This window comes from Alligator sinensis, unplaced genomic scaffold (assembly GCF_000455745.1).
Source record: "Alligator sinensis unplaced genomic scaffold, ASM45574v1 scaffold677_1, whole genome shotgun sequence".
NCBI classification, from domain to species: Eukaryota; Metazoa; Chordata; order Crocodylia; family Alligatoridae; genus Alligator; species Alligator sinensis.
Window position 1 is genome coordinate 696,854 of NW_005842276.1, and position 23,290 is coordinate 720,143.

Sequence of the window (23,290 nt, forward strand, 5' to 3'; positions counted from 1 at the left end):
GAGTCCTGCAGCCTAGCACTACAACTGGGAACCACATGGTGCCGAAGCAGCGGCAATGGAGAGGGGTGGGGAGGAACAGCGGCAGGCAGGAAAGCGGGGAAATGGCAGCAGCAGGTGGCAAGGGAGTGGCAGCCAGCAGGCACACGGGTGGGAGTGTGAAGCCCACGCCAGTGTCCCGGGGCCAGGGCCCAGAGCAGGGTGGGAGGAGCATGGGGAGCGAGCCAGAAGAGGCTCTGTGGAGCCAGGCTGACTCCCCACTCTCCCTGCTGGCACAGCCTGGCCTGGCTACATGGAGCCCCACACTGCTGCTGCCCTGCCCCGGGCCCTGGCCTTGGGACACCAGCGCGGGCCCCACACTCCCACCCATGCGCCTGCTCACTGTCACTCCCTCGCCTCCTGCTGCTGCCATTTCCCCACTTTCCTGCCTCCCGCTGTTCCCCCCCCACTCACTGGTCTGGCACAACATGGTTCCCAGATGTAGCGCTGGGACCACAGGAGCCAGCCCGGCTCGGTCCTAAGGACTGGAGTGATCGCCTACAGTCCTCCCTTGCCTCCCCTCCACCTGTTCTTATCTGAATTTCCTTCTCAGGCAGAGGGAAACAGGAACAGCCCCAGGGTTCCAGGGTAGTAGCCTCTGCTAGGGAGAGGCTTCCAGCTGCAGGCCAGCCCTACTGCGGCTGCAGGGGGCTCCCGCCGGGGCGGCTGCAGGGCCCTGCCGCTGGCTCCCCCTGGGTCCTACTGCCCCAGGTGCCTTTGACATCTTTGACAGACAGCCAGGGCAGATAAATATTATTTTTCTAAATGTTTAGGGGCCCCACAGGCTGGATAGAATGGCCTGGCAGGCTGGATCTGGCCCATGGGCTGTATTTTGCCCACCCCTGATCTAAAGTCTGTCAACAAACATTGGTCCTTAGTCTTGTCCAGTATAATATTTTTTCTGTCTGAGACTCATTTTCCAGCAAAATATGAAAGCTCTTCTGAGCTCAAGGCTTTGAAGTTTGGTTAATACCATTTGGGTTCGTCATCCAGTTCAGCTCTCTGTGTATGTGGAAGCAATATTTGTACATCACAGGAGGTGTCATGTACAGCACATGAATAAGATCTGTAATGCAGTATAGTTTAGAGGTGTTGTTCTAGAAGTTGGGTGTATGTTGGATCTCAGTTGTTATCTAGTTTATTTTATTTCCAGTAAAGAAATGTTTCAGAAGTTCAATTTAGTTAATACAGCTTGTGAATTATTAGTTTGCAATTTACTTAGAGATTGTAATAGATGTAACTTTCTCTGCAGCTGTGCACCAAGGCATTGAAGGATGGCTGGACAAGGTACAGTAAATTCTTATCCTGAATGCTGCACTTCTCTTCTTAATGATTACAATCAAGAGGAAATATAGGCTGGTGTCTCAGTTTGGCAGAGAGAGACTAGGAGATCTCATGGGGGTTTTCCATTTCAACGTTCTGTGAAGAGATGTCTTTCCTCCCACCTATTTTTTAAGCATATTTCCTCCTTCTGCTATTATATCACATGCCAGTACAGTAAGTGAGTAAATGCACAGCAGAGAAACTTACCTCACTGGCAAGCTGTTGGCTGAAAGCTAACACAGGTAAATCATTTTCCATTGATGTGTGTGTGTGTGGCTGATAGCTAGAAAAGGTAAATTGTGTGTGTGTGTGTGAAAACAGAATGAGATCTGCTGGTAAAGGGAAAGGCACTGAAAAAATGCTCTCCATAAAATCCTGCCTCCTGTTGTGAATTTCAGTTTACAGCTTACTGTAGAATAAATCAGTTATCACTGCTGTATTAATCTCTGAGAAGTAACCTACATTTCATAACATTGTGTGTCTAGGTTCAAGGTAAAGGTTGGTACAGATCTGCAGGATGACATTCATAGATGCAGACTCATAAGAGAAATGATTGGTCCTGACAATATATTGGTAAATATAATTTTTAATTACTCTACTGCTTTTAAATAACTTCAAATATAAAAAGGCTGTCTGTTCAGATAGGGTTTGATTTAATATATGTGATTTCAGAGAGTTCTTGGAAGATACTTCACCCTCTCCAAGTCCTGAATAATGATGGCTACGAATAATGTTTTTACACCAAAAGAGAGAATAAATTGCACATAGTACATATATAGGGACATCATTTGATTCTGTGCCACAGCTTCTATTAAAGCTTACAGGCATTTTCCCTGAGTAAGAACTATAGAACTGGGCCCTGAAGGATTGGTTTTGTAAAAAGATTCCAGAGGAGAACTGGTAGGTTGAATTTTTTTCCCCAACATTCAAGTTTTCAAATACTTCTGGGTGGAAATGGTAAATTTTGGTTTGGAAGTAAGCTTCTAGGGCTGCAGAGTTGTTGTAAATCAAGTGCCTTGTGACCGTGTTATGCTTTAGAGATCAATCTTTTTGCCCAGCCTGGTTGTGTCATGACACAACCTAGCTTCTGGTCCTACTAGCCTATTGTAGTGCCTGGACACAGTGCATTAAGGGAAATTTCTGATTCAGGAACTTGGTTCAGACAGAAAAATAGAGACTCGATACATCTAAATTACAATGTCTGATAGGAATCCAAATCAAATGTTTGTTTCATCAATTGTCTTTTAATGTTTCAACATGAAGTCTAAACTTTCATTGGAAGGCAAAAAATTAGTTGCTGGGGAAAAATAGTCAGATGAAATTTTACATTGAAAAAATATTTCTGTTAGAAAATGTTTGGTCAAAACTTTTCAGGGTGCTTTACTCATACTATATCCTCCTGAGAAATGGAATAAATTCGCCTTCCTAGATCTCGGCACCCAACTGGCATCTGGTACCTGAGCTGTCATGTTTAAAGCTAGCTTGGGTATCTCTATACTGCACTGCAGTCTGCAGCATATCTGATACCCACAATGCATAAGAACAGAGTGAGTCTCAGCTGTGATTTTTTTTCTTGCTTTTCATCAGTTTATATCAACATTATGATTATTTTAAGTTGCCTATGTAAACAGTCAATAGAGCGATATAGTGAATTGGATTTATAATTGTCCTCAGATGCTGGATGCTAACCAACGATGGGAAGTGAAGGAAGCAATAGAGTGGGTGACTAAATTAGCTGAATTTAAACCATTATGGATTGAGGAGCCAACTTCCCCTGATGATATTCTGGGTCACGCAGCTATTTCTAAGGTAATTTAATGAAGATTTTACAATAACATAGTGACGACGTACCAGAAAATGCTGATGCTGCTCCATGAAATGTTCAATGTTCAGGTTGAAATAGATGTCAAAAGGCATAAACTACATTTGAAATGTATTCAATCAAATGTAACTTATACTAGAATGTTGGTTTTCTGGAATAATTAGTGTCATCAATCTGGATAGCTAGTTTTTCCAAAAATCAAACACCATAGTTTGAAATGCTGAAAACTAGAATTACCATGTTGTACAGCAAATGTTACCAAACAAAATAAATAAATATATGGTATTACAGAATGTTTTAAAATCTTAAAGCACTAGTTAATAAATAATGCACAGTTGTCTCACTGACAGGCAAAACCCAACTGCAGGCTGATGGTTTTATTAATACACAACCTTCTGGTTAATTGACTTTCTGGATAATAAACTCTCTACTGTAATAGTATGTTTCTAATAAGTAATGCTATGATTCTCTCATAATACCCGATAGCAAATTTCACAGGAGAGGTTTTGAAGGGGGGAAGATAATCAAATAGAAGCCTTCTGTCTGCATTAACTGTCTGTGGAGCACTGTATTCTGGGGTTTTTAGAGTATAGGGATCATGCCCCGTTGGCTTCTATAGGCCTGAATTCCAGATTGAGCCACATCTCTTTGTCCTATGTGTTTCACCATTTGGCTTAGTGGCAGAATGTCTCATGGCAGTCCTAGTTTACAGTGGTGGTTTTCATGACTGCAGTGACAAAGGTGCAGCTTTAGCAGTGAGTCTGTAAAAGAACATGAGATTCCTTTGCTTGCATGAATGAGCAAGGTAGCTAAGATTTGACCTTAAACTTGTGTGTTGTCTCATGGGTCCTTTATACACATTACATATATTCTGCAATTAACTGGCTAATCACACAGTAAATTTAGACTGGCCACCCATACAGAGTAAGTCTCTTTGGTCAGATCCAGAGAGTGATAGTCGATGGACCTGAGTCAATGTGGTGCATGGTGACCAGTGACGTCCTCCACGGCTCAGTACTCAGACAACTACTCTTTAATATATTCATAAATTATCTGGATTTGGGTGTCAGAAATGGACTGGCTAAGTTCGCAGATGACACCAAATTATGGGAAAATGTGGTCACACTAGAGGATAGGCCGACAATTCAGGTTAACCTGGACAGGCTCACAAGGTGGGCGGATCAAAACCTGATGACATTCAACATGGAGAAATGCAAGGTGCTTCACCTCGGGAGAAAAAACCCACATTATACTTACAGGCTCGGCAGTGCTGCGCTCACTAGCACAACTGAAAGAGACTTGGGGGTCATGATTGACCACAAGATGAACGTGAGCCACCAATGTGATGTTGCAGCCAGCAATGCAAATAAAACTCTGGCTTGCATCTATCGATGCATCTCAAGCAGGGGGGGTGACTTCTTGGGTCTTGCTTTCCTTGGCCTTGGTGGGACCACAACTGGAGTACTGTATTCTGGGCTCTACAATTTAGAAAAGATGTGGAGAAGCTTGAGAGAGTCCAGAGGAGAGCCAGGCACATGATTAGAGGTCAAGAGGACAGGGCTTATAAGGAGAGGCTGAGGCATGGGACTTTTCAGCCTGGAGAAGTAAAGGCTCAGGGGTGACTTGGTGGCAGCCTCTAAGTATATAAGGGGTGCGCATCAGGAACTGGAAGAATGTCTGTTCACCAAGGGAAGACAAGGTCTAACAGTCACAAACTGCTGGAAGACCATTTTAGACTGGACATAAGGAAAAACATCTTTACTCTCTAAGTTTCCAGAGTCTGGAATAGACTTCCCCCAGAAGTGGTACAAGCACCTACTCTGGATGCCTTTAAGAAACGCTTGGATGCTTATCTTGCTGGGGTGATCTGAACCCCAGCTGACTTCCTGCCTCTTGGGCAGGGGGCTGGACCCAATGATCTCACTAGGTCCTTTTCAGCCCTAATGTCTATGAAATCTATAATTATCACACTGGTGATAATAACTGGTTAATCACACTATAAATTTAAACCAGTCACATGTGCAAAGTAACCAGCTATAAAGTTAGTGCTTGAAAATGTAACAACTCTGTGTCATGACCCAAAGGGTATGATTTTGTGTGTGCTTCGGCACTGCAGAATTATTTCCCGCCACATGGAGCTTTCTTTGCACGGTGCAATTCTCAGTTGCATAGAGAAAACCCTGGTGCAAAGGAGTTCCCGCCACCCATATGTAAATTTGTTTCCCACTATTGGCTGTTTCTAAATTATTCCCACGTGGTGGCTAGCGATTGGCTTGCTAGCCGTATAAGAGGCTTGAGCAGTTTCCGCCCAAGTTGGAGGAGGAGGACTTCACATCCATCTCGTGAAGAACTCTAAGCGCGCTGTGGAGCCTAACAAACTCCGCGTGTGCCTTAGAGGAGGATACAGGGGCCTGATCAACCTCTAGCCTCTCCCCGTCGCCGCACGATCCCTCGATGTACCCTACCCTGCGTGCTCATGGAGAGTCACCTTTCGGACTCTCGTTTCGGTCGGTCCACGGAGCCTAGCAAACTCCGTGAGTGGTATCCAGAGCTCTGTTCGTGTTTGTTTAGCGGAGCCTAGCAAACTCCGCTCGTGTGTCTTCGGTGGAGCCTAGCAAACTCCATGTGTGGTTTGTTTGTTTTTTTTTTGTAACTGCAACTCAAAGTTTTCCTGCCTGCACCACGACCACCTTCGGTGTAAGTAAAACAATCTTTAATCAACCTCTACGCGTCAGTGCCTAATTCTAGTTCGCTGTGCCGACCTTTTCCCTGGCCCACGTGCCTGGGCTGCTGGCCACAGCCCCTCGGCCCCGACACTCTGTAGGTGGTTTCTGTCCACCTTTAATTTGTATAGCAGGCATGTTCTAAGAAATGTGAACCGATGTTTCCATGAAGATTTAAGTGTAATATTAACAGAGGATAAATGCTCATCATATGATAGTTAACAGCAGAGCCACAGACATCCAATAAGTGTGTTTCCTTATCACAGCGCGTGCCCTCATCTGTAATACTTTGTGGTTTTAGTATAGCAAAAGAGTGGCATAAAATGCACTTAGAAACATTCTATCACTTGCATAGAGTAAGTGGCAAACATTACATTGCATTAACTCTTATTCCATCCCACCTCTTTTCCTGATGTTAAGTAACTGTGCTGGGGAATTACAAAGCAGAAATAAGTTCTAAATGTATTTTTATTTGCAGGCCTTAGCACCATTAGGAATTGGCGTGGCAACAGGAGAGCAAGTAAGTATAGTTTTAATTTTGCCTTTCTATTGAATGTAGTTATGGCAATAAGCTTTGAGGATTTATGCCAACGTTCATTCTCATTTTTCATTAGGGGTTTGAATAACACAATTGAAAACATCCTTAGATATATTTCACATAGCATAAGTTCAGCTAATGCTACCAGGAATATCTTCTTTCCAACCATGTATCCTATTTCCCTTTCTCCCACATGCATCTGTATGAAGAATCAGGAAAGATTTTATTTTGAGGTATCTATAATAAATATAACAGCCAGCATTGTTAAGCACTCTCACTGCTCTGTTGAAATAAACATTATTCCTCATTGCGTTCCTATGAATATAATTCATTTTCTATTGCAGTAGGGGAACTGAGAGATCAAGAGAGGTCATTGGCTTCAGACAGAGAAGAAGCCAGGACTAGAACTTCTGGCCACAACCCTTTTGCTAAGTCCATTTATACCACACTAGGTCCCCTTGACATCTTAGTGAGTTGTAGTTCAGCATCTCATTAAGGATTCTTATGTTGCCTCTCTCATCTGTGGTATTCTCTTGAAAAATAGCCATTGGTGTCTAAATTTTAATAATTGAAAAGTGAAAGGAAGAGGATGTTCATGTTGTTTGAGGCTCACTTTTTAATGTTTGATTGATAAAGTGTCTGAATCAAGGTCCAGTCCCGAGGTTCCTAAGTAATTGACGGGCACCTTCAGCTCTCACTGACTTTGGTCCCATCTCATGCCAGCTTGCACTGGTTGGCTCAGATGAAGGATTTGATAGTTATGGATATAAGGTAGGCAGAATCCAACATCTCCCACAGACCTCAGACAAACCTAAATCATGGCCTGTATCCCTTCAAATATAAGATGCCCTTGAATTTAAGATGCACCTAAATTTTCTGATTCTCAATATTAAAAAAAAAAAAAAAAAAAAGCAAACAGATGCATTTAGAAGGTTCCAAACTCTATGGTAGGCATACACTACATCATGGGACTGGGGAATAGTGCATTAAAAGAGAGTATTCATTCTTAATACAATTGGTCAGTAATAATATGTCATAATAATGACAAAAATCAGTTCCTGCTATCAGGAAGCAGGGGTTGTTATAATGAGGTTGTACTATAAGAGCTTTCTATCCTTTTTTTTTTTTTTTTTAACTCCAATTCAAGGCATGGGCTGCTGCCCTCACCCCAGCTCCCCCTCCTGAGAGGTGGTGACACGGCGTGGTGGGTGGATGTGAAATTACATCTCCCTAAGATAAATTCTTGTTGGCACTAATGATAAAAGGCATAGACATCAGCACCATTTGACAGAATCTAGTGGTGGAAGTAATCAGTAGGCCTGTGCAAAATTTCACTAGCCGTTTCGTTTTGACACTGTTTCGACTCATTTCGAGGTCGAAACAGCAAAATCAAAACAAAACAAAGGTCTTCGAAACAGCCTCAAAACAAAATGAGGCTAGTTGAAACGTTTCGACCATAGCACTGGGGATGGGAAGTCAGTCCAGCTGGGCTGACTCCCCGGCCCCAGCCGATCTAGCAAAACATCAAAACAGAATCGAAACAGCCTCACTGTTTCAACAAAGCAAAATGGAACAGCTGTTTTGAATCGAAATTAAATTTGATACGAAATGCTGTTCTGTCGAAACCTCAAAACTCAAGGCGAAACGGAACAGTGCCGTTTCGCATAGCCCTAGTAATCAGTCCTGAAACTGTTTCAGAACTTGTCTCTGTATCTGTTTTAAATTGCTAGATCTCAGTAAAACGGCTGGTACCGTTAAGAGATAAGTCACCATACCAATGTAAACACTATTAAGTTTTTTATTGCACCTTTCTTCCTGCCAAGGCCTGATACTAAATCTACCAAGCCAAGCGCATGAATTAGTACTTTCTCAGATCTTGACAGCAACTGGAGAAATACTGCATTCCAGCAACAGGAAAAAATACTGCACCTAGTTTTTCATGTGGAGCTCTGCTTTCACTCTATTTGTGTTATTCTATCTAATGGCAAACATTTCGTTTTTGTTTGTACAATGAAAATCCATTGAGGAGGTTGGCTTTGAATTGCTCATTAAGGCAAGTCTGTCTTATAAAATAAAGGCCAGTTCCTCATAAGAATCTCTGAGCAACACACAAGCATTAATGGAGTTATCCTCATTCTTCTGTGAATTAGGAAGTATTATTTTCCCGATTTTTAAAAAATGGGAATATGAAGCATAAAGAGATTGACTTGGCCAAGATCCGTACACTATATCTGTGGCAGAGCCAGAAGTGAAGCTTTAGCCGTGTCATGACTATAAGACCATCACTTTTTTTTTCTGGCCTGCTCTACAGTGGTCCACTCTTGCAATCCCAGGGCTGGAGCAATCCAATCATTCAGATAAGGAATATTGTTCAGTTAGGAGTGGAAGTTTTAGTTAGTCAATAGAACAAGAAACATGGAGTTAGGGCTGTTGGGTTCCATATCAAGCTCTGCCACTGACACTGCTGCGTGAGCTTAGGCAAATCAACATTTTTATATGCCTCAACTCCCCAAGCTGCAAAACGGGTATAATTTCTTGCAAGTATGTAGTGATTATTTAATGCTGGGAATTATTTTGGGCCATCTTCTGTGTAAGCAGCATGACAAAAAGAACTTGGGGAAACAGTAGGATTGTGGTACAATTGTTTAGATTCGTGCTGCCAACAGTTCTTGTAATATTCTGCCAATTCCATGGGCTCGTGGTCTCAATTTCTTTTCTTCCTGCAGTGCCACAATAAAGTGATATTTAAACAGCTCCTACAGGCTAAAGCCCTGAGCTATCTCCAGATTGACAGCTGCAGACTGGGAAGTGTGAATGAAAACTTGGCTGTGTTGCTGATGGCCAAAAAGTTTCAAAGTAAGGCTTTTGGGAATGTTGCAGTAACACCAAAATGGTCGTCTTTGAAGCCTGTCTGCCATGCAGCTTCTTCAGCTCTTACATTGTATGCACTGAGTGTCAGCTTGCATGTTTCTGTAATCTATTGTTTTCTGTCATGCTTTAGCACTATATCAAAATGATTCCTTAATGTAGGGTGTTCTGTTTCCCTACGGTTGACTTGGGGAAGCGGGGGGCATAGTTGGGATTTGGCACTACAAGTTAAATACCAACAAAGAATTAAAATAGGATTCTTAATAATCTGGTCATTTGTTCGTACCTGTAATACATAAGAACTGTTCTGCTTTGATTTCAGTTCCTGTGTGTCCTCACGCTGGGGGCGTTGGGCTCTGCGAGTTAGTACAGCACTTGATACTATTTGACTATATTGCAATATCTGGAAGTCTTGAAAACAGGTTAGTAATACAGGCTACTGCTAAAACATTCAACAGTGGAGGTATTTTACCTTTCAAAGAGGCTTTTGACATATACTTGCCTTTCAGTAGCCATTATGAATTTTTAAATCAGGGTTAAAGGGATGTGTTGAACTTCACTGTGCAACTGCCAAAAATGAAGACCTAGTAGTGTTTTTGACCGAAGCTGATTGATAATCTTAGAGCTGTATTCTCCCTTTATCCAGCTTCTTGTGGCTACAATGGCAGCCCTGTATATGTGTGACCAAAGTCAAAATATGGACATAGACTGTGGTAAAAGATAGGATGTTACCAAAAGAAGAAAATCCTGCTTCTCTTACCCATGTGAATACCTCTACTGATTATTACTGCTGCTTCCTATTTGCATTGCAGTAGAACCCAGATATGTTAAGTGCAGTATAAAATATATGAGAGACATGGAAGCTAATCTAAAAAGGGAAAATGTAGTCCAAAGAAGGGGAATGCAGTATACAGGCAAAGTATTTAGTGCTGAGACATGGATCTTGCTAGGTCCAAACTGATTGATTTGCTTCTTAGCGTTGAGGGAGGAGATGTGAGGGAATATGTTTGGAGGGCACAAAGAAGAGAAAACAACTGAAAAGAAAAAAATATATAAAAGGGTTTGAGTAAAACCATAGTGAGAATGGAGCCCAAAACAGACAAAAGTGACGAAGGCTCAAAGATGCCAGTGACATACAGCACTGGAGAAAACTTTAGGGGATTGACCCTTTAATGGCAACTCTGGAGCTCTTCGTACAGCTGTCTGGGAAAGCGAAAGGAAGCTGCTGGGACAGCTTCATTAGGCATTTTCCACATGGGTTAATAAAATGGAATTAGCAATCTTCTCCAAGTGGTATACAGTGTTCCAGGCAGAGCTTCCCAAAAGGATCAAACAACTTCTCTTGTCTTTTTAAAATATAGTATAGGACAGTGGTTCTCAGACTTTTTAGACTCAAGGCACCTCTTTGAAAATGCCGGCTCTTAAGCTTTTGCTTATTTCTTGACTACTAAAAAAGAATAGCATTATTCTTCTATTGCAACAAACTCAGAAAGACCACAACAGGTCAGAATGTTTTTAATACTATTCCTATTGGGATTCCTATTTGAAATCTCTGAGTTCATCTTGCGAATCATGCATACATGTTTGCACAGCTAATATTACATGGCACCCCACAATACCTTTAAAAGGATCTCGTGGCACCCTGGTTGAAAATCCCTAGTATAGGATCTTGCTGACATTCTTTGTCTGCAGTGAACTCTGCAAACAGGAATTCCCTGAATCCTTCCAGTTGTCTATTTGTTCCAGTGTTTTGCTTGTACTTGTTTTGTAATTATTAAATTAAAATATCTGGAGCTTCACCTGTGCTCACATTATAATTAACCATGTAAACCATTCCAATGTGTGTTTAATCTTTCTGGTCTTTGGAGCAATATAATTAAATTTCCTTAAGCTTTGCTTACGGTACAAAATAATATTTCAGTTCCTGATAAAGTAGTACATTTAGCTGCTCTAGAGATTACAGCTTTGTTTTAGTTAATTCATAGTGTTAAGCAGCAGCCCCACTGACAACCCTTCAGTTGCTCCACTAATGACCTCTGTTGCCACACATAATGATTTCTTGTTTACACTCCTTTAAATGCCCAGTGTACATGCACAGATTCTGTATTCATGCTGGTTAATTATGAAATCGCAAGCTTTTGCAAAAATCACTAAGCACCACCAGTAATATAAGCTTACCAACTTTTATGTATTAAACAAGAAAATTAATTCTGGCCCTCCTAAATCTCATATCCTGGCCAAAGGGCTTTTCTTCTGCCAAATATTCTTGTTCTGATTAATTTAATTGAGATCAGTAATTCTCACTAGTGATGGGCTGAGCTGGATGTGCTTTCTCCTAATACATGTGCTAGGCTAAAATGCATTTTCCAACCTACATAAGGCACTAGCTAGCAGTAGTTTTTGTATGTGAAGAAAGATTCTTCCTAAACTGCTGGTAGTTCTGGTTAAATTATTTTTTATCCTTTTTTTCATGTCAGAGACAAGGCCATAAAGATGTTTATTATATATATTTAGAAACAACAAAAAAGTAGGAGGTCAAATTCTATTTACTGATGATACATAGGTGGGAGATTCAGAGCATGAAACAGGAAGTAATGGATGATTGCAAGGCTGGATGAATAAAGATGGGATTAAATGTAATAATATAGAGTACATGACTTTGCATTAAGGAATTAGTAACAAGACCTTCTGCTATAAGCTGGGAGCTCCATAGATGGAAACATCAGAGAAAGACCTGGCTGCACTAGTTGATTACCAGTTTATGAGCCAATATGATGCATCTGTGAAAAAAAGTAAATGTGATCCTATGATGAGATCTTTCAGCAGAGGTATTAGTACCTCAATAGCATGCTAGCATAAAGCTTATTTAAGAGCCTAGCTTATTTGGCCTAGCAGAATGTAAGCTGCATGAGATGGCTGATTTCTACAAATACGTTAGAAGAGTAATGACCAGGGAAGAAACAGAACTGTTTAAGTTTTAAAGAATAATAGCGGCTAGAAAATAGGCTTTTAAGTCACGAGAGCAGTTAAGATCTGCAACAGCCTTCCAGTAGGAGTGGGGACAAAATGAAAACCATACACTTGTTTTAAAGGAGCTTGTTTAATTCATGGAAAGGATTATATGGTTGCCTGCAATAGCAGAGGTTAGGATTTGATGACTCGGTAGGTTTCTTCCAATCCTATGTTCCTAACCCCCACTTTTTCTTCCAGGATGTGTGAATATGTTGATCACCTGCATGAACATTTCAAATATCCTGTAATAATCAGGAAGGCTTGCTACATGCCACCACAGGTATGCTATCAGTGTGTGTCAGCTGTATTTCAGTGGCACAGTAAAGAAAGCATCTTTGATACAAGTAGTGGAAGACTTTTGAAAGATCACTTTACCAAAGGGCCTGTAGTGTGCTAGTACAGTAAGCCATAGCATAAACTTGGTGATTCTGAACAGCAAAATAACAGAAAAAAAATCCAAGACACTCTTGAATCTAGAATATGACCATGCTTAGAACCTCAATCCAAAGCAAATTTCTGGTCTTAATCTTGCATGTTTTATTCAACACTGCTGTTGTTAACATAAGAAGGAAGGATAGTAAATTGAAAGGATGTTTTCAAGTAATGTCCAGCATGGTACTCAAATGAAAAATTATATATTCATATTCCAAAATTGAAGGCCATTGTTTAATTACAGGCCTCTTAGGGGAAAAAAAGAAAACAAATCTGGACTTTTCAGATTTCGATGTAATATTTGCTTAGGAATTAGAATTTCAACAATGCTTACAGCTGATATTGTATAAAACAAGTTGCGCAACAAGTGAACTTTCTTAAAAACAAAACCATGGGACTAGTTTGTTCCTTGCAACATGTCATCATTAATGCAAAAAACTTTTCTTTATGAAGGATGCTGGATATTCTACTGAAATGAAAGAAGATTCTACAAGGAAATACCAGTTTCCGCAGGGAGAAGTTTGGCAGAAGCTCTTGTCTGGCCATAAGATATATCTGCATTAAGTTTAACCATGAAAGTTTTCAGGCTTAAAATGAAATTCCACAATGTATGCTGCTAATGCAGCAAGACTCCAAATGAAGATGAACAGTTCTGTACAACTGTGGGGGAAGCCTTCAAAAAAGTAACCTTGACTACTAAATTATATGTTATCTAGAGTTTTAATTAGTTTATGATGATGGATGGAATTTTAACACTTAGGCTATTATATTCGTGTAACCATAGGATGCATTAGAGAGTGAATTTCTAAAACAAATCCCCATTTTCAATTACTCTTATTTGCTGCTTAAATTTGTTTAAGTTTAGAGTATTAAAATAAAACTTAACTTTCATCTGCATGGTCCCGATTATAATAATACATAATAATTTTGTTTGCAATTAAGTACAGATCTATTCACTATAACGTTGCAACAAAAGTTTCAGCTGGACAGGATAAGAGGGGAAGCAAGCAGTACAAGGAGCTTGAGAGAATTCAACCCCTACACATTGATGAGAGATGTCCTACTGATTTGCATAAGTGTGCATAGGACACACAAGTACTTGTCCTGCAAATGTTAGTAAATATGTGAAAAGCTTTATTTGTTCATTAGTTGTGTACATAAAAACAAGTTGGTCTGACGAGCAGCTCTGTGAAAGGTAGTAATCTCATCTGTTAAAGTTAGTTGTGGGAAAACATGAGACATTGACCAAGTCTGGCACTTTGTAAACTCCTCAAATTTAGACAGAACTACAACCTGCCTTGCTGTCTACTAGCTCACCTGGCCAGACCAAGAATTTAGAAAGCAAACCAAGATGCTATAAAGGACAGCATTTAAAAAAAAACTTAAAAGTATAGCTGTGTACAAAAAGGTACTTCTATTTAGTACCAGCATTTAGTACAAACTGAGCAAGTCTACACAAGATGCTAAAGACATGGACTAGTTTTACTGTGCATTAGCATGGCCAGCAAAAACCATGGTAATGCAGAGTAGAATTATTCTCTTGTGCATTACTGTAATGGAAAGAGCAAGCACTGATGCTGCTGCTCAGTAGCGCTGATTATGATGCATTAAGCTAGTACCTGTAATTACAGGTACTATCATTAATGCACCGTAATTACAGCGCATTAATAAGTGGGCACATCTACACATTCAGTAACAAACCTTCAAGATGTATCACTCTAACAAATAATATATTTATAAAACCAGATTTATTAAAAACTCATGTCTCTGCTTTCTCTATGAAGTACTTTTTTCAAAAGGTAAAACCATACTTTTCTTTAGAAATAAGTTTTTATTTTTAACATATTAATGTATAAACATTCAATGTAGATACATACTAAGAACAACTAACATCTCTGTGGTCTCATTGGAGACTACAGTGCTAAGAACAGCTGTAAAGTAAATATTAGTTAAAATGCTAAATTAAGCCACAGCAGAATCAATGCACTTCCTAAACGATTTATATACAGTAGAAATAGTATGCAGCCTAGAACCAACAAAATGTAACTTGAATATTTCCACACTTATACATGACTAGTAAATAGTGGAAAAAGTTAGCACTCTCAACACTTAAGTTTCACTTCAATCCAAAAAATCTCATGAGTGAGGGAATAATTCATGGTGTTTGTTTCTGGTTTCCCCCCTCCCCCCAGCCCCATGCATGCATGCATGCATGCACATACACACACACACACACACACTCTCTCTCTCTCTCTTTTTTCCCCCTCCCCCCAATTAAAATCCACACTGTTAAATGCAAGTGTTCCAAACAGTTACATGCATTAAACAGCCATCTCCATTTTAATAGCTGGGTGGGGATTATAGTCTTCGATCTTAAAATCTTCTACTTTGAAGTCATTGATGTTTTCAACTTTACGAAGAATTCTGAGTTTTGGGAAAGGTCGCGGTTCTCTCTCGAGCTGAAATTTAAAAATAAATCTATTGTGCAACCAGTCCTGTACAACAACATAAAACCAAAAAGCCAATGGTAGGTAGACTTCCTAGATAATTAGAGGGAGGTTGTACATGTTAATAAAAACTTGCCTGCAATGTTGTCAGTTCTTTCACATTTGCATTTAAAGGTTTTTTTGATGGAAGAACAAGGCTTTAATGAAGAAGTGCCTACTATGGATAAGTGTACAATAGAGTCATCGGTTTGCAATCCGAACATGATCACATACACAAAAACAGAGTTCACTAAAGGTGCCACTATTCAGCTAGCTTAGTAGAAGCTAACTGAATAACGTTTAGTAGAAGCTAAGAATTTAAATAGAATGGCAGTAGAAGGTTTTGTAAGAGTGAAGTCAAAAAGTCAAAGTTCAGATTTAGTCTGGAATTCAAATTAAGATTCTACTGTATTTTATTTGTAACCTAGTTCAAGTTGGAAGGATAGCATAGCACTCAATCATGTAGTAAAATGGTGAAAATACATTAAAGGATTGACAAATATAAAGGTGTTGACAACAAACAGTACCAAATTTGACAATACTCTGTTGGATAGCTACCTCTGTTACATATATATCATAAACATATACTTACTTGAACTTTCAAAGGTTCAATATGATTTAAGTATATGTGAGCATCTCCTAGCGTGTGTATGAACTCACCAACCTGAAGAGAAAGGGGAAGAGAATATTGGTCCTCAAACAAATACATGAGACTTGTTTCAAAAATACCCAACTTTCCAGTGCCTGCATTAGATGTTCTGACGCATCTATTCCTGAAGTGTAATCCCTGCATCAAGTTGTCTTCATCATTTTCATGCCATTTAAAAACCATTTTCCCCCTAGAGTAGCCAATCATTAATTACATTTTAAATCATTCTTAACTACCACAATGCTGCACCAGATAGCAAAGAAACATTTCATATTGCTCTGCAAACTCAAGTAGCGAGAGAGCGAGCGCGAGCAGTGACAGCTCTTTTTCATCTATATCCAATCAAAAGGCTGGGTATTAAAGTCTACGTTGGGAGGCAACTACCTTACCTTTAGGCCTGTCACATGAGCAATCATGTACGTGAGCAGTGAATAACTGGCAATGTTGAAAGGCACTCCTAGTCCCATATCTCCAGATCTCTGATACAGCTGGCAAGAAAGCTCACCATTTACAACATAGAATTGGCAGAGAGCATGGCAGGGGGGTAAAGCCATCAAGGAAATATCTAAAATAGGAACAGGAAAGAAAATATAGTACAAAAACATTAAAATAAAATCACAAAAGCAGAAAATCATGCATTAATATAGAGAGGGCAAACTGGATAAATATATCTAATGGCAATATTGTAATTCTAATGTTTTCCCCAATTAGGACTTTCAAAACTGGCTGTTACTAGTTCCCAGTGTTACCTATGTAAAATTCTTTGGCCATACAGTTATTGATAACAAAGTCAAAACCAGAAATTCATCTTAAATAAGTTTTAGGTCCTAATGCTGCTCATGGTCATACTCATCTTACTGCATGCATAAGCAAGTGTGTGTCCTAAAGCAATCACTTAGTAACTGGCTGCTATTTGTTCCATCTTCATCTCTTCTAACTGAGAAATATCTCTATTTCTGGTTTTGTTGTCAAGTGTGCTACTGCCTCCAGGAGAGCTACTAACAACAAAAGAACATTGGTAAACTTGAAAAAAAAAACAAAAAACTTTGTTCTTCTGTTCCTTCCCAAGTCTTTAGTATAATCCTAGGTTTATCAAACGGTAAAACAAATAACAACTGCTTATATATAAAGAAAGAAAACATTGTTTAAAGAAAATTAAGAATAAAACAAAGTTAAAATGGAGTTTTCTGCAAAATATCTTTGCATAGTAATTTTTTCAAGGGTGATGGCATACATTTCTTCTCACTTGCCCTAGAAAAGAGCCAATTTCATACTTGACGTTCTAAGGCCTGGACCATCAGAAGCAAGAGAATCAGACTCCTAATCGTCTCCAACCTTTTATGAAGCGTTGCATCATATATCACCTGTGTGAACTGCCAGGTTTCCTTTACAAGGCCATCAAAAATATATATCTTACCAGAAAACCGACAGTTTGCATACTACATTAGCTTTTAAGTCTCAGTGAGCATAACAGTGGCATAGCTCATGCAGTCAGTGTGTTGTGCAGCTGTATGCACTTTGCACATGCATACTGTTCTGTACCTTTAGGATTCCAAGCACACACAATGATTCTTCTGTCATCTGGATTGTTTTTGATTGTATCAATTACCTTCTGCAGCTGGTCAACTCCTTGGCCTGAATAATCTGGAAAGAGTTACCAAATGAGACTTGAGTCAAACTTAAATTGTTTTATATTCCACTTATTTGGAAGCCAAACCTAACTCTTCAGACAAGTGACGCTCAGTATTCCTTCCTGCATGCCACCTTGGAATGAAAAAGCCTTATATCTTGTACACTGAGTTCCATCTCCAAACTAGCCTTGTGTGCCACTTCTTTGGAAAATACTAGTGACTTTAACAATTTACACCAGGGGTGTAAAAGTTATCTGGCCCCTGGGCCAAATGCATGATACTGGGCTAGTCCACATGCCAGATCAAGCCCACTGATCTTCCTCACTCACATATACTGGATGTTCCAGCAGCTCTGGGATACATGCCACATGCAGCACCTGCTCCAGCTGGTCTGGGACCCATGCTGCATGCAGCACTACATGCAGTATAGGTCCCGGAGCAGCTGAAGTGGGCACCGCATGTCCCAGAGCAGCTGGGGAAGGTGCCACATGCAGTACAAATCCCAGAGGGCTAGGGGTGCCTGCCTTGTTTGACATGCAGACTATGCTGCATGTGGCATTCATTCTGTGATCCACACATGTGGAACCCCCTCTCCTGCTCAACTGGGTCCAGGATTGTCTCTCACAGAGTGCCTGCTCCAAGGAGTGCAGGACCCACGGTACATATCACGTGGCACCTGGGGGCAGCTCTGGATGATGAAGATCTGCAGGCTGGAAATGGCCCACGGGCCATATCTTTGACACCCCTGATGTGCACAATGCACCCCCAGCTCTTTTGAGCAGTAAAATAATTAACAATGTTGGCATCTAAGACATCATTATTGGTATGGCGTCAGGACCTATCAGCATTATTGGCAACAAACTGACTAGGTTAAGGTCCATAATCTTCACGAGCCTTACTTTCCAAAAAATAAAAAATATTTATTAATAGAGTTTATTAATAAATTTACCATTCCATTATCTCCACCTAGGATAAAGAACAAGCTAACTTGAGCTTTACATATCGTCTTCAGCCTTTAAATGCAACTGTATTAACCATTTTTCAAGCCCAAGGTTTCTCATCTCAGTTGCCACTTTTGCTGTAGATATAGCAAAGGACTATTTCGAAACCAAAATAGGCTTTAATCTGGCAGTGATAACAGCTCTAAATTAAAGTGGCATAGCATACCATCAATAATTTAGCTGTTCTACAAATGAACTACACTGCCTGCAGTTCTGCCAAGACTGCATCCATCAGGAGTTCACATTAGAAGTGCACTCATTACAATTCTAGCCTAATGTCCTGGAAGTAAGGGATCATACTAATCCTATCTTAATCTGATTAAACACTAAAGATGAAATTTTCCGTTTTCAACTTAACAGTGTTATGCATTCACCTGTATTCATATCTTTATATTCCGCTCCAAAATGTCTCCATTGGAAACCATAAACAGGTCCTAAATCCCCTTCCATTCTGTGGGTGAAACCTTGTTTATCCAAGAACTCGCGTGATCCATTGGCATCCCAAATCTTGACTCCCTTTTCGGAGAGCTCTTTAGCATTTGTAGAGCCCTACATGGTAAAAGAAATACAGCAAAAATAGAAACTCTAAACCCAGGGTAAATACTTGAATTTAAATGTTGGTACTAAATTATGCTATTCTAAATTTGCTTTTTTCCTTATTGTGGAAAGGACAAGTAGTCTTCTGATTAAATGTATTGAATCACAGACAGATTATTATATGCTCGTTTGTAGTTGACACACTATATTATGTTGAAGAAACAGAAGACTGCCATTTCTTCCTTCTCCTTACTACTTTTATTTTCTTGCAGTTTCTAGCCTGTTTATTAACAGAGCACATGAAACTCTCCCATGTAGTACTCCATCTCTGTATAAACCCTTAAGGCAAGGATATAAAATTGAAGTGAACAGAACATTAACTTCACTCTGCAACAGTCCAAATCAGACTTAAAACACTGTAGATTCACATCTAAAACACTACTAGCCTTTGATGTTGAAGATGCAAACATAAAAACAAAAAGGTTTTGAGTTAATGAGAAGCTACTATCTGACATTTCACATAGGCATTTCAACACTTAAACAAAGGATATTCTTAATGCATCAAGAAACATCTAAATGGCAACACACTCAGGCCTTGCCTATGCTTTATTTTTGTTAGTACATGTGCTAGATTTGTGCTTTGTTACCAACTGTTACACTAGTGAAAACCCTACTATAAACAGTTTTACCAGTAAAAAGGTCCAGCATAGTGACATGCCATCATTCACTTTCCAAAGTGTTAGAGATTATGCCAGCATAAAAACACTTTTATGCTAACCTAACTTCATTCACTCTAGTGGCGTTTTCCTCACTTTAGTGTTATAGCTAAAAAACCTATAGGTTTTCTGGTATATACAAAGCTCTTAAATCTTCAGGATATTTCACTGGAGAGCAAAGAGAATTAAAGGAAATTGTCACCAGATTCTAGCATTGTGTTAGCATCTTAATATTTTGCACGAAACTAATGTATTGAAGGTAGGATATCTGCAAATAAACGGGAAACTAGTACAGAGGTGTAGGTTGTAGCAGGTCTAAGGACATAGGCTGACAAGGTTCTTTGGGTGAATCTGATATCTTTTATTAGACCAACTTAAATAATTGGAAAAAAAAAAATTTAGCAAGCTTTTGGGTTTAAAAACCCCTCGTCAAGCCAAGGAAGCCTCTACAAATTATACCAGCCCAGCCTCTGGCTTCTTTAGTGTTCATTCCATCTGTGCGGGCTGGGAGCGCCCCGAGCCCTTTTTCGCGCTGCACACGGGCTGTGGCCAGCAGCCTGGGCATGCGGGGGCGGAGAGGGAAGGCCTTCGCTCTGGAATTAGGCACGGACACGTATCGGTAGTTTAAAAGATTGTTTACTTACACCGAGATGGCAATGGTGTAGGCTGAAAAGCTTGATTAAGTTGCAATTACAGACAGACACAACACAGATGGTCTCGTGGAGGTTGCTAGGCTCCACGGTGCAGAGCTCCGGATGCTCTGGGTGAACAGGCCACCAATGTAGAAATCATAAATATGTCTTATATTAGTCGCGCTCGAAGACGGGAAGAGGTGGGCGGTGGATCAGGCCGCCACGCTCCTCTGGATCTCACACAGGGTTCCTATTACCCTGCTGTGTACCCAGAGTCCCCACGAGATGGATGTGGAGTCCTCTTCGGCTTGGGCGGAAACTGCTCAAGCCTTTTATACGGCTAACAGGCCAATCGCTAGCCGCCACGTGTGAATAATTTAGCACTAGCCAATCACGGGGAACAAATTTGCATACCGGTGGCGGGAACTCTTTTGCACCGTGCATTCCTCTTGCAACTCGAGCAATGCACTCTGCAAAAGAAGCTGCAGAAAAGGCGGGAAACTGGTCCCTGCACCGGGGTTTCCTCTTGCTACAGGAAACTCCCGTGCAATGCTCTGCAACTTAACGTGGATAATTCTGATGCCGAAGCGCACACACAATCATGCGTTTTGGGTCATGACACCATCCAGGAAGAGCACAACTGCAGAGGCCTGAAGAAATGGTTTTTAAACATGAAAGCTTGCTAAAAAAAATTTCCCCCCCCCCCAACTATTTAAGTTGATCTAATAAAAGATAGATTCACCCAAAGAACCTTGTCTGCCTGGAAACTAGTAGGATGTTCCAGTGTGCTTGTTCCTTTTATGAAAGCATAGAGTTTAAAATACTTCCTACTATGATATATTTTTTAACTGAACAGTTTTCAGGACACCTTAGTTAGATACCCATCATACCTTGATAAACCAAAGCAGCTCTTCCAGCACTCCTTTCCAGAATACTCGTTTTGTTGTCAGCAAAGGAAACTGATCTTTAAAAAAAATTAAGTGTCAATGCAGAAATGTTACTTTATACTAATCAAGTATTACACATTGCTCTTCACATTTCTGTTATGACCCTAAATTGGTAAGTCCAGAGAATTACAACCAAATAAAGGTATTACAAATATGAAGTTTCTAAGATTCAACAGTGGGGGCAGAGTTAAGCATGGCAAAGGATAGGTATATGCAGTTGATAAATACAACTCTAGTCAAGTTTATGGAAGGAACAGTACCACAGGTGTTCCTGGAGTAGTATGAGGAGGATGTGATGTGTATCATTGAATACTTCGTTTCACTAAGAGCAGATTAAGAGGAAACTTTGTGTTTACATGGGTTGACCTCATGTATACAAGGCGTATATTAATCCAATGCTTCAGGGCTTCTGTTGGCCTTCCCCCACCCCCTTCCTTAAATATATTATTTGGTTCCTAAGGGTTTTTTTTCCCCCTTTAAGTGCTGGATACTTGTCATAGCTATGGAGATAAGACTGCCTTTGGTGCATTGGTGCTTCTAAGTCAGCACTTCTCAACCTTTTTAGAAGGCAGGGTAGATTTGCACCCTATAGACTAACCAAAGTAGATATTATACACAGCATGAGCTTTTGTGGGCCAAAGCTCACTTCATCAGATAGCTGTGAAAGGATGCGTGCAAAGCCTTGTAGAAGGAGAAATTTGAATACAAAAAGGCAGAAAGAAGAGGAGGGGCAGTGCCGACTCAGAGCACCCGTTAGAGTTAGGGTGCCCCTCTGAAAATGGCATCTCTTAATTAAATTTTGCTTGTTCTTTGACTACAGAAAAATAATAGAGCAATTCTGCCATTACAAAGGATGCAGAAAGAGCAAGTCTGAATGTTTCGACACTATGGAGTCCTATCTGAAATCCTTGGGCACATCCCCATGAGCGTTTGCAGTGCCTCAAAGCCATTTGAGGTGCCACAAACAGCATGTGGCACATGTGCACCACATTGCTAATTAGCAGCAAAGTGGGGATTTTTTGACACCAGATCCCAGTGTAAAAAAAAACAAACAACACTGCTAAAAAAAAGTGGTGGCCGGCTTGGTGCTGCTGCTGCCCCAGGAGGCCCCCAGGTAAGGCTGTTGGGGCCAGCCCCAGCCTCCTCTACCCCACCTGGGTCCCTTTGTCACATGCCAGAGCGCACGTGCATGCCCAGGGACAAATACCTGTTGCACAAATATGTGCCGCTGCTGTTTGTCCTGCAGGAAGCGTGTGCCCCTGCATGTGCACACTCGTGGGGATGTGGTTTCTGGGTCTATCAGGTGAATCACTTGTAGGTGTTTCTGCAGGTAAAAAGCGCTATATTCAAAGGCTCTCCTGGTACCCTGCTTGGGGACCGGGGTTCTCCGTGGTACTGAGAAGGTGGCTGGTGAACTTGGGTTCACCAAAGCTCGTGCTCTCTCTCGCCATATACGCATGTCTTAGTCTATAAAGGTGCGCATCCACCCTGCCGCCTGACTGAGTGCAGAGTAACAGGGCGAACACCTCTCCGCTCATCCTGGGTTTTGCTCAGCTTAAATCAACTGCCTGATATGGGGCCAGGAGGCATTTCCCCCAGGCAGCCTAGCATGCTTTGGGCCCGAGGGCTCTCCATGCAGAGAGATGGATCCCTTCCCGTCCTACCCCCACAGCAGTCCGCCTCCGCCCGACAGCAGCGGCGCTCCAGGTGGTAGCCGGGCGGACCCGCCCGGAGGGGCCTCGCGGGCAGGGCAGGGGGAAGGCGGTCACCTCGGAGGCTGTATCGGGCCTGCACGCCGAACACGGACACGGTGCCGGTGCCGGTGCGATCGTCCTTGCGGTGGCCGCGCTGCAGGATGTGCCGCACCTGCTCCAGGTACTGCAGTTCCCCGGCCGCGGGCGGCGGCGCGGCGGGCTCCGCGCTCAGCGGCTGCGAGT

General features: G+C 41.1%; 2 protein-coding genes across 6 annotated transcripts in view; one reads left to right on the forward strand and one right to left on the reverse strand.

Annotated features, from left to right (window-relative positions):
• The window catches only part of ENOSF1 (enolase superfamily member 1), a 26,876-nt gene extending 12,366 nt beyond the window's left edge, over positions 1–14,510 (forward strand). For 3 of the 5 annotated variants that reach the window (XM_006027925.3, XM_025209265.1, XM_025209266.1), the window contains 8 exons: positions 1,289–1,323; positions 1,845–1,932; positions 3,034–3,168; positions 6,383–6,424; positions 9,169–9,298; positions 9,633–9,732; positions 12,521–12,602; positions 13,208–13,651. In XM_006027925.3, coding sequence (XP_006027987.1) covers positions 1,289–1,323; positions 1,845–1,932; positions 3,034–3,168; positions 6,383–6,424; positions 9,169–9,298; positions 9,633–9,732; positions 12,521–12,602; positions 13,208–13,318 — 723 coding nt within the window. In that variant the 3' untranslated portion in view covers positions 13,319–13,651. Of the gene's footprint in view, positions 1–1,288; positions 1,324–1,844; positions 1,933–3,033; positions 3,169–6,382; positions 6,425–9,168; positions 9,299–9,632; positions 9,733–12,520; positions 12,603–13,207; positions 13,652–13,696 lie in introns of those variants that run through there. The other 2 variants (XR_003095075.1, XR_003095074.1) reach the window with 2 other exon arrangements.
• Positions 14,511–14,547: 37 nt separating this feature from the next.
• Positions 14,548–23,290, reverse strand: part of TYMS (thymidylate synthetase) — a 9,055-nt gene continuing 312 nt past the window's right edge. Inside the window, exons 2-8 of the mRNA XM_006027935.3 lie at positions 23,123–23,282; positions 21,297–21,370; positions 18,896–19,070; positions 17,432–17,533; positions 16,279–16,454; positions 15,833–15,904; positions 14,548–15,213 (exon numbers count right to left, since the gene is read on the reverse strand). Of these exons, the coding sequence (XP_006027997.1) occupies positions 15,076–15,213; positions 15,833–15,904; positions 16,279–16,454; positions 17,432–17,533; positions 18,896–19,070; positions 21,297–21,370; positions 23,123–23,282 (897 nt within the window). The 3' untranslated portion in view covers positions 14,548–15,075. The remainder of the gene's footprint in view (positions 15,214–15,832; positions 15,905–16,278; positions 16,455–17,431; positions 17,534–18,895; positions 19,071–21,296; positions 21,371–23,122; positions 23,283–23,290) is intronic.